Source organism: Gigantopelta aegis, chromosome 4, assembly GCF_016097555.1.
Source record: "Gigantopelta aegis isolate Gae_Host chromosome 4, Gae_host_genome, whole genome shotgun sequence".
In the NCBI taxonomy this organism is placed as follows: Eukaryota; Metazoa; Mollusca; class Gastropoda; order Neomphalida; family Peltospiridae; genus Gigantopelta; species Gigantopelta aegis.
In genome coordinates this window covers 73,739,825-73,754,239 of record NC_054702.1, presented here as the reverse complement: position 1 = coordinate 73,754,239, position 14,415 = coordinate 73,739,825, and the positions used below count along the sequence as shown (strand labels likewise).

General features: G+C 34.5%; 1 protein-coding gene across 2 annotated transcripts in view; it reads left to right on the top strand.

Annotated features, from left to right (window-relative positions):
* Nucleotides 1–14,415, top strand: part of LOC121371075 (gamma-aminobutyric acid type B receptor subunit 1-like) — a 140,175-nt gene that overhangs the window by 114,083 nt on the left and 11,677 nt on the right. For both annotated transcript variants that reach the window (XM_041496705.1, XM_041496707.1), the window contains exons 13-14: nt 1,328–1,450; nt 10,423–10,572. In XM_041496705.1, the coding sequence (XP_041352639.1) occupies nt 1,328–1,450; nt 10,423–10,572 (273 nt within the window). The remainder of the gene's footprint in view (nt 1–1,327; nt 1,451–10,422; nt 10,573–14,415) is intronic.

Here is a 14,415-nt window from a genome sequence, read left to right as displayed (position 1 = left end):
CCACACTCACTGAACATGCACTGATCACGTGCGTCAGACATACGCTTTCCACGGCTAACAGAGCGATTTTTCCCACGCCTTGAACAAGTCAGGCGTGCAACCTGTACTTGACAAGTACTTTGCCCGTACTCTTTCCCCAAACTTTCTCCCGGGTTCACCGCGACCCTGTGGCCTGGCTGCGAGCTACCAAACCCTGTGACCCGTGCGTATCCAAAACACTTAAGGCGGGTTGTGAGCCACGCTTAAAGGTCAATACACGTAGTGCCGTGACGTCAATTTAAATCCAATTTGCAAAGTTATCAAATTCTGAAAGTATGTTATCTGATCAATATCACAAACTTTGATTACACTGGATATACTAGAAACTATATGATAAATAAATAAATTTATTTATCATGTAACCATGCTTCTTATTGACCTGATAACCCCTACCTGGTGATTCGAAGTGATATTATGTCACTAGGAATGAATTGTGTGCATGACGGATGTTTGCTCAAATTTCGTGTAGTTCGTTTTCTTATTTTTCATCGATTTACAGCAATAATTGTTGAACTGCATAAATAAATATAACACTGACACTTCCTCTAATGTCAAATTACCTCTTATTTTTCAAAATCTCCATTATTCACTACCATTCGATACTAGCCAGCGTTTTACATTAAAAAATTTGATACAAGAAAGCAAATAGCTTCCTGCAAATAATGTTTACATTGGAACAACGTCTGACGTCACAGTCACTAACAGCAAGTGATGCTTTCGGGAACCTGCTATTATCCGACTTCCATTAGTAGTTTCTACACGACAAAAGTAATAGTTTCTATACAGGTTACTACATTTTGATTATGATATCGTGGTTATTTGGCTCGGTTTGGTAATGGTGTATCAGGCTCGCTGAAGCTCGACTGTTGCACCTTTATCTAAACATCGTCAAATAATTATTAAGTTACAACAATATCAAAACATAGAAACCCAATATTATATATATATATATATATATATATATATATATATATATATATATATATATATATATATATATGCAAACACTTCTTATAATAACGACACACAAATTATTTTGGGAAAAATACATATAAATCAGTTTTTAACATCCTTTCCATGACTTGTTTTACGTATGACATCCATTTTCTAAGGAATAACATTCAGTTTTCTTTTCATTGCCATCCATAGAAACATACACAGTACAGTATATCCCACCTATGCAGGTACTTCTACTTGTGATGATAGTGATGTCACAATTCCGAAAATAAGATATAATGAGATTAATTTTTAGAACAGTTCCTTTCCTTATTGCATTTTATCCATGCAGGCACCTAAGGATGTCCACCTGCTTATGAAAATTGGTGCATACAGTGCTCTTAATGCAGGCATTGTGGTGTTGTGGACAGTGGCTGATCCTAGCTACCCTTTAAAAAAGCAACTTGATCACCAGGTAGGTCGTAATTTATTGATGTAATATTGTTTGTTTGATGACTGCATCTACTAAGTCGTTTCAAAAACCACTAATTGACACTATATCAAGTGACGCTTCTATGGACAAGACCTGTATCCAACAGCGTTCAAAACTGATAATATCAGTGAAAATTATTTTATTTGCATTGTTATATAATATCCAAAAACGTTTCAGACAGCATAATGTATTAATTGTGTTTTTGTCATCTCTTACTTTATACTTTGCTTTATTAGCATGCCATATATCTAAAAGAGGTTGAGGCACTTTTGTTATCATTATCGTCATAATTATTAGTCCTCTACCGGTACAACTGGAGAGGACTTGGATTCCTCTCCGTTCTTCTGTCTGTCTGTCTGTCTGTCTTTGTGTGTATGTCTGTTTGTCCATCTGATAAACATACATATAATTTTCCAGACATTTTTTTTTTTTTTTTGTAATGTGTCAGTGTATTGAGGTAAATTTGTGTGTATAGCTTTACCATGTCCTGTTACAGTTACTTTTCACAGAGTTATTGTCCTTGAACTTAGGCAATACGACGATTGTTGAGCCCAATAGGTGACATAATCAGAATCATAATATTGTACTATTTTGATCAAATCCAAAGACGTACATACTATCATTAACAATAAACAAACACTTGTATTTACGATCTTCATTTTAATGAACATTTGTTAAGTCACAATATATAAGACACCAGAAATATGGGGGGGGGGGGGGGAGGATTCATTATGATTAATTATAATTTTTGTGTTCTTAGTTCAGGAAATAAACTCACAAGCTGACATCGAATGTTTAACTATTATATGCATGTAACATGCTCAGTTTTAAGGATTTTAGTCGCTTGCCCGGAGGGCAAGTATGGGTTCACATTGAGGTTTCCCCTCCAAAAATTTGGTTTCCCTAATTTCATCCGTGTTTTTGAAAATAGAGTTATATTTATATTCCAATAAAACAGCAAGCAACAGGTTTGGAATTAATATGTTGTCAATGTGAAATGTAATGTCAATGTAAAATGTCTGACAATAAAATACATTACTTTTTAATAATGTTTTTAAATGTTTGTAGTTATACACATGTACACATAGGGCCTAATTGCTTGAGATTTTTGTGATTTAGCGACACATCAGCTATTTTCCAATCGAATCCACTGGAATGTTTACTATTCGGAATACTTAAGCCGATTACGATTTTTTCCGATGTCTCACAGAATCGACCAAGGAGTTCCGAGTGGCAAACAAACCCACGTGATTTCGACTGATTGACTGACGCTTTAGTAGAGGGGGTGATTTTCCGTTTCAGATGTCGCCACATTCCGTTTCAGATTTTTGCAAATTCCTTTTTTCCCCCCGTTTTTGTGTGTTCAGTTCGTGTCATGTTTTATTATTATAAACTATATCCATTTATGTTTTATTGTTCCAGCTCTGAGCTTGTTGGCTATTGCTATTTTTTAAATACCTGTAAACATTTTTGTTGACACAAACTTTAAAAAAAAGAAGTTAAATCATATTTACTTGCCACTAATAAAGACTAAAAAAAGTGATGTACCATAGTGATGGCCTATTACACGCACTGGTGTATAAACCGCACCACTTTGTTTTAGACAAAGTTCCGACCTTCGTCTGTACATAAACAGCACCTTTAACTAAGCTGCAGCTAAAACAAAGTCACAAACTTAATTACTGTTAATTATTGTTTTTATTTAATATTAATAAAGAGATCCATTCTCCCTTAAATTCAAACAATAAATAATTTCATTTCATCTAATGGATTATGGGTAAGTTTCGTAAACAAAATACACCGTTGACAAACCCCGCTATTTTCATGAAAATATTAACAAGAACTTTTGTTGCCAAAAAAAAAAAAAAATAGAAGTAAATACATGATAACATTTTATTTGTTCCAGTATGATTACAATGTGTGAACCAAAAAGAAATGCACAAGTAAGAATTACTAATACTCGCTCGATTATACATCCATATTTCTCTCTAACCCAACTAGCGTGTGCACAAATTACATATTCAAACGTGGTTGGGTCAAGCTGGATATAGGCCAGTGGTAGTGAACTGAAACTAAGCACTGTTCTGTCGTTCGTTTACAGTTTCGACATAGTTTTATAACTTTTAAACGACGGCCTTTTTAGAAATATATATATATATATATATATATATATTCAGAGCCAGTTTAAGGAACTGCGGGGCCAGTAGCACAAATAACAGTGGGGCCCAATTCCCAAGATATATATTTTGCAACCCCTCGGGGAAAGGGAAAAAAAACCTGGGGAAAATAAATGTACACAATGCCTCACCGCGGGATCCCCTGAAGCACGTGTCCTGTAGCACGTGTTACATGTGCTACTAGAATAAACCGGTAAGAAGAAAAGTAAAATGTTATTTTTGTCTGCAATTTAGAAAATAATCGGTTCAGAAATAAATAACTTGTACTAAATTGCATAACATGAAAAAAGGCGTTCCCTGTGGGACAGACTATAAATGTGAATTGCTTCCGCCGTCGTGTAAATCGGTTATATGCTTACGAATTGTAATAAGTATTATTAAAAAACATCGAAATTGAACGTACTAGAAATCTTACTATATAATCAACATTCTATAATTGTGTTAGTACATGTTTATTTTTATATTTCTAGTTAAATTTCACTGTGTAAAGTGACATGGGTAAACAGTCACATGCTTTGTTGCAAGCTTACGGCAATTAAGCGTTACTTCCGAGAATGAATGGTTCTGGAAGTGTTTAGGCATACAGTGCGCTCCACAAAAACACTATGCGTATATTATTAATATTGAATCTTAAAACTACCAAACAGATTTATAATGGTGCTTGAACCAAAAATACAACTTTTGAAGGTTATTTTTTTTAAATCTCGAATTCCATTTCAGTTACTAAATTCCGCGATTCCGTCCGTTTTCCGTGATGGCGGAAAATCATCCCCTCTACTTTAGATAATGACAGTTTAAAAGCGATTGTGGGCAAGGAAACTGCACATTATTATGGGACACAACTCGCTGTTTGGTGTAAAAAAAAAAGTCAGTCGTCCGACGGGCAACTAGTATCATAGAATTAAGTTGCCCGACTGAATATTAGGTCGTCACAGACGACCGGACGACCGTAAAAATTGACCGCATGATGTTACTTTTGTCTGAAAAGTATCACAGTATATAGGAATAACAGCTTATGTTAAGCTTATATGTTATTTATTCTGCATTCCTATATGATGGTAGTAGGTCCAGGAGTACTGAATGCCTTGTGTGTTGTTGTTTTTGTTTGTGGGTTTTATTATTATTATTTTATTTTTGGAGGTGTTGTGGGGAGGGGTTGTTTCGTGTGGCTGTTTGGTGTCTTTGTTTTTTCTTTCTTTTATTATTTGTTTTATTTTATTTTATTATTATTTTATTTTTTTGGCTTTTTGTTCTTTTTTTTAATCTCTTTTTTTAATTCTCTTCAGAAACATAATCAGGATCTAGGTTGGGGGCTTCGAATCATTACTTTATATTGTACAATTATACAATACTAATTGTGGCTATACACTCAAGAGTATTAACGAATGTATTAATGAATGTATATATTTTGTTGCCAAGGTTTCCTCTGATACTGATTGCCTCATTACTTAATATCTTTAAACATTAAAAACAAAATAGTTCTTGGTCAAATAATATATTTTATAATACTAAATATAGTGTTATTGCTAACACCATTAATGATTATTATTTTAAAATCCCATCATGTGTGTTCGTTGTAGGGATAACAATAGCCAACATGTGTTTTTAATTCAATATGTAGCATTAAAAGTTAGCACGTCTTGCTGATAAAGTAGTTCCACCCCAACATTTTTTTTTTTATCAGTGGTCGAAAATATAGACACTTCCACCAAAAAAGAAAGAAAAAGAAATCTGAACCGATTTTAGAATTCATGTGTTGATGTAGTAGTCCATGAGCCAGAGTGAATCTGAGTACCAAATTGGTGAACAGATTCAACATGGATTTTTAGTTAGTCTGATATCTGAAGTGTCCGAAAACAGTTGATGAACATTCTGGATCTGTAGCTAAGTGCTATTTTGGCAGCCATCTTTAAAGATGGCTGTCGCATTTTGGTAAAATTCCACAAATCAGCAAAATGATCATAACTCACTATCAATATGACCTATGGACATGCAATTTGGCTTATTTTGTTCAATTTTGTGTTAGATGATACATAACTTTTAATATTTATTTTATAATGTCTTTACCAAAATCAAGGAATTATATGGGGGCAAAGGGAATTTTTCTTTTTTTTTTCATGATGCATCTTCAAACGTTTTTTTACTATTTTAAATTAAAGAATCTTCAAGCCAATTTTCTTTTTAGGTCGTCTAGACTGATATATGAGGCATCCGTAAAAACATTTACATCAAGGTTTTTGAACATTTTATAAACATGTACACATTTTATTTACGTGCGTCCGGTTGCAGCATCGGATATGACCATTAGTGTAGTGTTACCAAGTTACTCTCTCTTTTGTTGCCAGATTTCTACCAGGAACCTGGTTAGCTTTTTCTTACTTTCTGTACTTGCCAATAGTCTCTTCCAGTTTTTATAACTTACATTTTAGGAGGCAATATATATATGTATGTATGTATGTATGTATGTACCTATCTATCTATCTATCTATATATATATATACAGTGAAACCCCTCAACACCGGACCCTCTCTAAACCGGAATCCCCTCAAAACCGGACGTTTTCCGCCGTCCCGTGATTTACACATCTTTCAACACTATATTTTACCCCTCTAAACCGGAAACCCCTCTAAACTGAACACCGGACAAACAATTCGGTCCCAATGTGTCAACTTAGTGTAAATCCTACCCCTGAAAACCGGACAATCAAACCGATACCAATCAATATGGCGCCCACCTGTCTGTGAACACCAATGGCTAGTGCAATATGCGCATGCTCAAGATCGCTGTTATCAGTGTAATCACCGCTGCATACAGTACAGGTACCGCTCAGCAGGCAAGATTAGCAACTTGACAATAAACAATTAAAAGGACTGATCGCAAGCTTTGGTATGGAGTTAACTACTGTAAACACATTGATTGTGTTGTAATTATGGTTAACGTTAGCAGAGTTCGGGTTTGGGTTAGATGTCTTTATTAAGTTACTAGTGTGTTTTAAGGTCTTAAATGTGATCCTTCACAAACATGTCTCATGATTTGCTTCAAAGATTGACACAAATAACAGGGAATTTAATTTGCTGCCTTCCTATTGTGTGAATGTGTTGGGTTTTTTTTAAACGTTTGTTTAGCGAAATAAAGAGTGAGCAAAAGTATATGTTGGCTTTGCGTAGTCGAATAGATGTTAGTAGTGTTTCATTTTCATGTCGATTTTCAACATGATGGAACGTCCAGCTAAACGTCGCCGTGTTGAACTCTCGCTCGATGATAAACTCAAAATAATTAAAAGTTTCGAAAGTGTACCTAAACCAACGTTAAGATCTTTGAGTGAAAAGTTTAGTATTGGCAAATCAACAGTTGGAGATATCATCAAAAAACGAGAGGTTTATAAGGCAGAGTTTGAAAAGAATATTACTCCCATGGATGTTTTTATTTTTCTAAATGCTCATAAATGCACCATTTTTCAACATATTCTTCTTGTTCTTGTTTTAAAACACTTTAACACTTTCCCTATTTTATGGAGAACGGAAGGTATTTCCGTCCAGGCAGACCCCTGAAAACCGGACACCTCTGAAAACCGGACATTTTACTTGGTACCATGGATGTCCGGTATAGAGGGGTTTCACTGTATATCATTAAAAAACACCACAGATAGTGGCTTTCTTTAGGGTTACATATATTGAATTTATCTTTGTTCACAATATTTAGCACAATGTGTAGGATAGTCGACTGGACCTGAGCGTAAAAAAAAGATCCTTACGAAGTAAGTACAATGAAGGCGGTTGGCAGTGCAGATCAAAAGAGAAAAAGCGATACAACTGGTAGGAAACTGTTAAAAAGGCATTACGTATTATATTGCAAATCAAATGAGGAGAACAATACAAAAGATCGGAAGATGTTAAAAAGTCCTTGCATATTGTTTTATATAGTCCAGCAAGGGTAGTCAACTTGTTCACCAATTTGGTACTCAAACTCAAAATGTTGAGGTCTGGCTCATGGACTATATGTTTGGCGGCTACTAAATATAAATTAAAATTGCCAGACTCGCCAAATTGAATTAAAGTGTCCCTTTTTTTCCCCCTCTTTTTTATCTTTTCTTACTTTCTTTTTTTCGTAAAAAGCATAATGCATTCAGGACTAATTTAAAAACCACAGTCAACCTTCGAATTTACGTCCAGAAATGCACCATAACAATTTAAAACGCACACACAATATATATATAATATATACTTATATTGTATATATTGTACAGCAAGATTAACTCAGTTTTGTTTTCATCTCTTGCTGAACATTTCTGTTAGTACTTTGTCGTTATATTAACACAGTTTATTAGTACTAACCCATGGCACTTGGGCACATATATGTAAATGTGGTCACGTGACCTGCCTTCTGATTGACCTCTAAGTGTGGGTTGTGATGTCACGGGTACGCTGACCGTGAAGCGTGAGGTCGGTGTCCTATTTATCTTGGTTAAAAGCTTTTGTACATGTCTCAGTTAGGGTCAGTATCTAAAACAAAGTACATATATGACAGGGAAATTCCACGACCTCTAACTGGATCAATGGCTTTGGCAGCTGTTAACATTAGTATGGACAATGGCATCATGCATAGGATCTCTCTTTGTGTATGTAATCAAATCCAGACCTTAGTAACGGGAAGCATTAGATGACAAAGTGAAATTACTTGGTGTGGGTTGTGCTGATACATGCTCAAATAGCACATCTGAAAATGCTTAGACGAGTGAAACATCGCACTTAACAAAAGCATTATTAATTTATGAAGTAATTGGTACATGTTACCACTGGCCTCGGGCATTGGGTCACCGTATTCTAGAACCTCTGAATAATGGAAATGTAGAAACATATGTTCCAAAAATGAATCAGTAAACCAATAATTAATGTTATGTTCTAATTTTATGTTCTTTGGTTCCTTGGTGTAGTCTGACTTCTTTTCCCTTTCATGAATGAAGTTATTCAATAAATTTAGGAGCAGTGCTATAAAAAATATAATTATGGAATTAGCCCACATTATGACATACTCTGATGCAAACAATTTGATTTCTTAATTACAATATGTACTATTCAGATAATTTGCACACAATTATAGTTACCTTTTCAGTTTGATGAACGTGCAGCCAAACATGTGTAAGAATCAACTTGTCGTGAATTTCATTATTATGTACAATGGAAAGCCCCACTGGTTCAATTAGTGGTTCAATTAGAACTATACGACCCAAGCATCTCAGGTGTACACTACCGACTGAGCTACATACCTCATATTATTATTTTATTTTTAAATATCTCGTTAAACATAGGCCTACAATCAGTTCAATTGATATTGTTGGTTGGGGCATTGACATTCACGTGGCATTTTTAATTCAACAATTGGTCAACCAGTCTTCCTCCCTTCCTCAACATTTTGTAACATATCATTTGACCTTCCACTACTATGCAGTTACGAACGGCTGTGACATCAATTTCAAGTCAACGTTACGTTGTTGATCTAGAATAATCCCAGTGTTGTTGATAAAAACATATATACAAACTCCGACAAAATCTGTCATCACAAAGGATTTTATTCAAAACGTGGGATGCCATAATAAAGATAATCTAAAAAAAACCACACATAATTTTAGACATTCTCATAAATGCGTCAGTTATCTAGTTGTCAAGTAGACAATCATGTGCGTACAGCCAGAGTTCCAAGAAATCTGACCCCGTTGAAACTGTGCACTAGGCAAGCAATCAACCAGAATAAAAAAAGCCCCGTTTACTAAGAAAGGTATTCAAGAGAAAGTAATAAGTCATTATGGACCTCACTTCAATTCTAAATATTACTGAAACTGTGCTGAATCATGGAACTTAGACAACACGACTAGTTCTCTGCACTATCCGAAATCAAATGGATTCAAATCGACACTGATAGATGTTTCCTTGCTATCACTGAGAGAGTTGTATAATCGGAAGTTCAGAGGGAGGGTTGTTCGACTGTCACATAAAATACATTTTAGACTTTGGGAATGTTCACGTGGTTTTACTTAGTGCCTATCATCTCTGGCAGACTTCTGATTGGCTTTGTCTACAGTCCTGAACCTGTATAGACCTGTTTCCTTGACTCAGTGCTTCAGGTTCGGCGTACCAGTGATGTCAGAACCCATGCTTAGACGTCAGGCAATCAGAAGACAGGTCACGTGACCTCATTTGCATATATGGGGCCAGGATTACTACTAGTAGTACCCATTAATCCTTTCTATAACCTTACTGCTGCTTCCTTGGGTTATTATTATATTTTATTATTTTATTTTTTATTTTATTTATTTAATTAGGTCTTCCCAATATGTTTTCAACTAATTTGTTATATGTTTAGGCCTGATGTAAATAAATTATTGTTTTGGATTTGATTTTAAGAGTGTTATTAATATCTTTGTTATTTTGTTTTCCAATTAAAATTGTCAATCTCTAGCCTTACTATACACCGGACAAATCCATGATGATATCCTAATGATGTACCCAAGACAGACGTGCTTGAACCTTCAGATGGTTGATTTATTGATGAAAAATAAAGACATGTATTTAGTTATGGTATCTTGGAGATGCACATGTACAGTTTATATATTTAAAATTATCCAGTATTATAATGTGTAAATAGTGGACATTAGTTTCCCTAGACTGCATATTTACCCTTTCTAGTGTTTTACATACGTACAATAACACAGTACAAATTATATTATATCAGCAAATTCAGGTTATTGTTGTATTCATTGTAAACAATATTTTCCCCCAGAAAGTGTACGATGAAGTCAATGATGTATTCGAGATCCCAGTAATATGGAGCTGCACGTCTGAGTATTTCAGGCACTTCAACGTGGTTCTCCTCGGTATTCAACTGATCCTCCTCTTGTTCGGGGCCTTCTTGACTTTCACCACCAGAAAGGTACAAACTGGCAGAACTTTCATTTCATCTAATTGTAAAGCTGTGTAACTGGGTTTCCTTATCTTAAGATAGGCCTAGTAGTTTTCAACCATGTTTATATTAAATACGCCTACATTTTTCTTTTACTTTTTTTTTTCTTCTTTTTATTTTTACAAAATACAGTAACGTTTTCTTAAAAAATGTTTTACAATCGTTTCTTAAATATAGGTCAAACGTCGCTATATATGTCGATAGAAAAATAAAAAGGAAAATTATTTTGAAACACACTTAAGAGTGAAGCTTATGTCATGAAAATAGCTTCATGTATTTGCAGCAGAAAGAATATTGAAAATATACAGAAATTTGTTTTACACTGAAATAATTACAACTATTCCTTTTTTGATTATGGATTATACATGGGATGTGTTGTCAGGGTTTCATTTTGTGTTCATGAATATGTAAAGAAAAAGAATACTGAATAGGAATTAAAGGCGCTCCGTCACGGATGGTTGACCTAATTAATGACCTAACAAAGTATTATCTGAAAATATATACATTTGATTTGTTGCTGAAAGTACTTTATTTAACCATCTACATAACTAACATAACCCACTTATTACTGATATTTTGTAAAAAATAATTGAATTATGTCAACGGTCCATAATTCAGGAAAAAACAACGGCTATTTGGAGTGAAGAGGTGCAACGTATGATTTTTGTAGTCATGTGATGGGCAACCTCCGAATAACCGCAATGTCAAAACAATTTATCAAGCTTGTGTAACGAGAACGCTCGACCATCCTCTGCGACGTAGGGTAAATAGAAAAAAAAAAAATGAAAATAAGTTAATAAAAATTAATAAAAACATGTAGTGAATGATAATAAGCTGATACATTAATTTATTTTATTAACAGAAGCATGTTAAACGTCGACAATTCCGACTAGTTAGGCCTTTGCATCTATAGGTAAATGTATTGTTAGTCGTACGCAAAAAACTCTAAACATCTAGATCACAAACGCCTTCATTTTCCACCTTAATTCATTAATATGCAAAATATACCATAACAGCTGACTTGGAATAGGAACTGTTACATTTTTACTAGGTTTGGTATTCCAAATGAATGTAATTTCCATGTATAATCCATATTTAGAGAAATAAGGTACACTAAATCCGTGATTGAGCGCCTTTAAATGTAATAATGCAAAAAACAAAACAAATTAGGCTTCATACAACAAAATATACCCCTGTTTCATGTATAACAACCGTTCATCAAAACAATCGTACGGTAGTCGTAGGTGCCCCTCTAACGATTATTTTCTGTGTGATAGAATTAAAAAATATGTATAATGCTACAGTCACATATCACCGATTCGGGATACCGCGCTCGTACGGGCCCAAATTTCAGGGGAAATTTGCAAAATGACACGTCGGCCGCAAGGCTGCCTTGGCTATCCTGAGGGCGCCATGGCATTCTTTCCTCACCATAGGGCGCATCGGAAGCTTTTAGCGCGATGTGTCGTAGATGTTTATTGGCCGTAAACCCGTAGACACGTTGTATACAGCATCGCACCGGCACTGTACGGGTCCAGTACAGCCCACGCAACATTTGTACGGATACCGTACGATTTTCGGACTGAATTTCGGGCCCCTCAAATCGTATGGCACCCGTACGATTTCCAAGATCATCGTACGAGTATCTTACGATGTCCGTGCGAGTCCCTCACGAGCCCCGTGATAGATATTCAGTCCTTAGCTTTTGAAAAACCATGACTTGTGAAAAATCGTATACCTAAAAACGTTTAGGCGAGTGAAAAATAGCACTCATCAAAATGCTAAGATGAGTGAAAACCAAGCATTAGTAATTTATGAATTAATAGGTACATGTAAATGTAAAAACATATGTTGCAAAAGTGAACCAAAAAACCCCCAGTATACTGCTGTTTTCTTCTAATTTTATGTTCTTTGGTTCATTAGTGTAGTCAGACTTTTCCCTTTCAGGAATGGAGTTATTCAAAAAAATCAGGAGCAGTGCTATAGAAATATGTTTATGGAACTAGCCCTCTTTATGACATACTCTGATGCAGACAATTTGATTTTTTAATTACAATATGTACTATTCAGATAATTTGATGCACACAATTATAGATACCTTTTCAGTGTTAAGATGGTTTGATGGACGTGCAGCTAATCGTGTAGGAATCAACTTGAATTTCGTTATTATGTACAATGAACATGATTAGGATAGTTAAGATGGGAAAAACCCACTGGTGCTGTAGAGGTTGTATCAATTAGAACTACGACCCAACCATCTCAGATGTGCACTACCAACTAAATTAGATCCATCATATTAATTTTTTATTTTTTTTAAATAACTCGTTAAACGTAGGCCTACAATTAGTTCAACTGATAGTGTTGGTTTGGGCATTGACATTCACGTGACATTTTTAATTCAACAATTATGCAACCAGTCTTCTTCCCGCAGAATTTTGAACACGTCATTTTACCTACCACTACCTGTTACAAACGGCTTTGAAATCTATGTCAAGTCAGCGGTAGGCAAAAAAAAAAGCCCCTTCAGAAATTGACGTCATACTTCGGAAAATAAAATTAAAAAGTTGACATGCGAGGGTCAATATCACTGACCAGAGACCAGAAATTTATTTTGTTTGGCCTTACGTTATTGATCTAGAATGGTCCTAATGTTGTTGATAAAAAATATACAAACTCCGACAAAATCTTTCATTAAAAAGGATTTTATTCCAAACGTGGGATTCCATAAAATACATAAACTAAAAAACACCATCATTTTAGACACCATCATAAATGAATAACAAGTTGTTAAGTAGATCAGCGTGAGCGTGCAGCCAGAGTTCCAAAAGTAAACATAATCTGACAAGACAAGACAAGAATTTATTTACACTTGGGCCGTTGCACAACGACATAGGAGGAATATATACATATACAATTTGTAACATTCACGTGACAAGATGGTTGATAATGAACATATACAAAGACCAATAAATAGAATTCTATAAGAACAATATGTATAACAAAAACTCTAAATGCATTAGATACATGTACATATTTATGAACATCGAACACAAACCACAAGTTGGTGTTCATATAAATATAATCTGGATATACATCATGTGTGGCCAAGTACTTATAAGCAAACATGTCATCGTAATAATAGTTATATATTTTTGTTTTGTTTGGTTAGGGACATTTAAAGTTACCAATAATTACTTTTACAAAATAAGCCAATTTCTTTAATATTCCGATTCGCTTACTGTTCATTAATTCTTTAAATATATAAGTACTTGGTCGTTTATAGTAATATGAATGTATATACTGGACCCTTAAGTCATGACAAAAATTACAAACAAAAAGATAATGAAACTCATCGCCAATATCATTGATGTTGCATATAGTGTACAAAGTTTCTCATCTATAGGTGTGTTATTCCAACGACCAGTTTCAACGGGTAAATAATGGTTAGAGGTTCAAAATTTTATGGTAACTGACCATAGCTTTTCAGGAAGTATACTAAAATAATTTTCAAGAAATAAGTTTTCTTTATATAGCTCGTAACCTTTCCCTCTCGATGATTGTGATAAATTATTTCTCCATATTTGTAAATATTGATCGTGTTGCCTTTGTTTGATTTGTTGCAAGAGACAGTTTACTGATATGAACGATTGAGATATCCATACATTGCTCATTCCTAAGTTATCCAAAATGTTTTTGATAGCGGTGATCCAATTATAGTTGATTCCGTTAGTAAGATGATCGTTTAACATAGCTTTGTATAATAACAAAGAGAGTTTTGATTCTTTTCCTGATAAAAGCCGTGCCCAGTAGCAT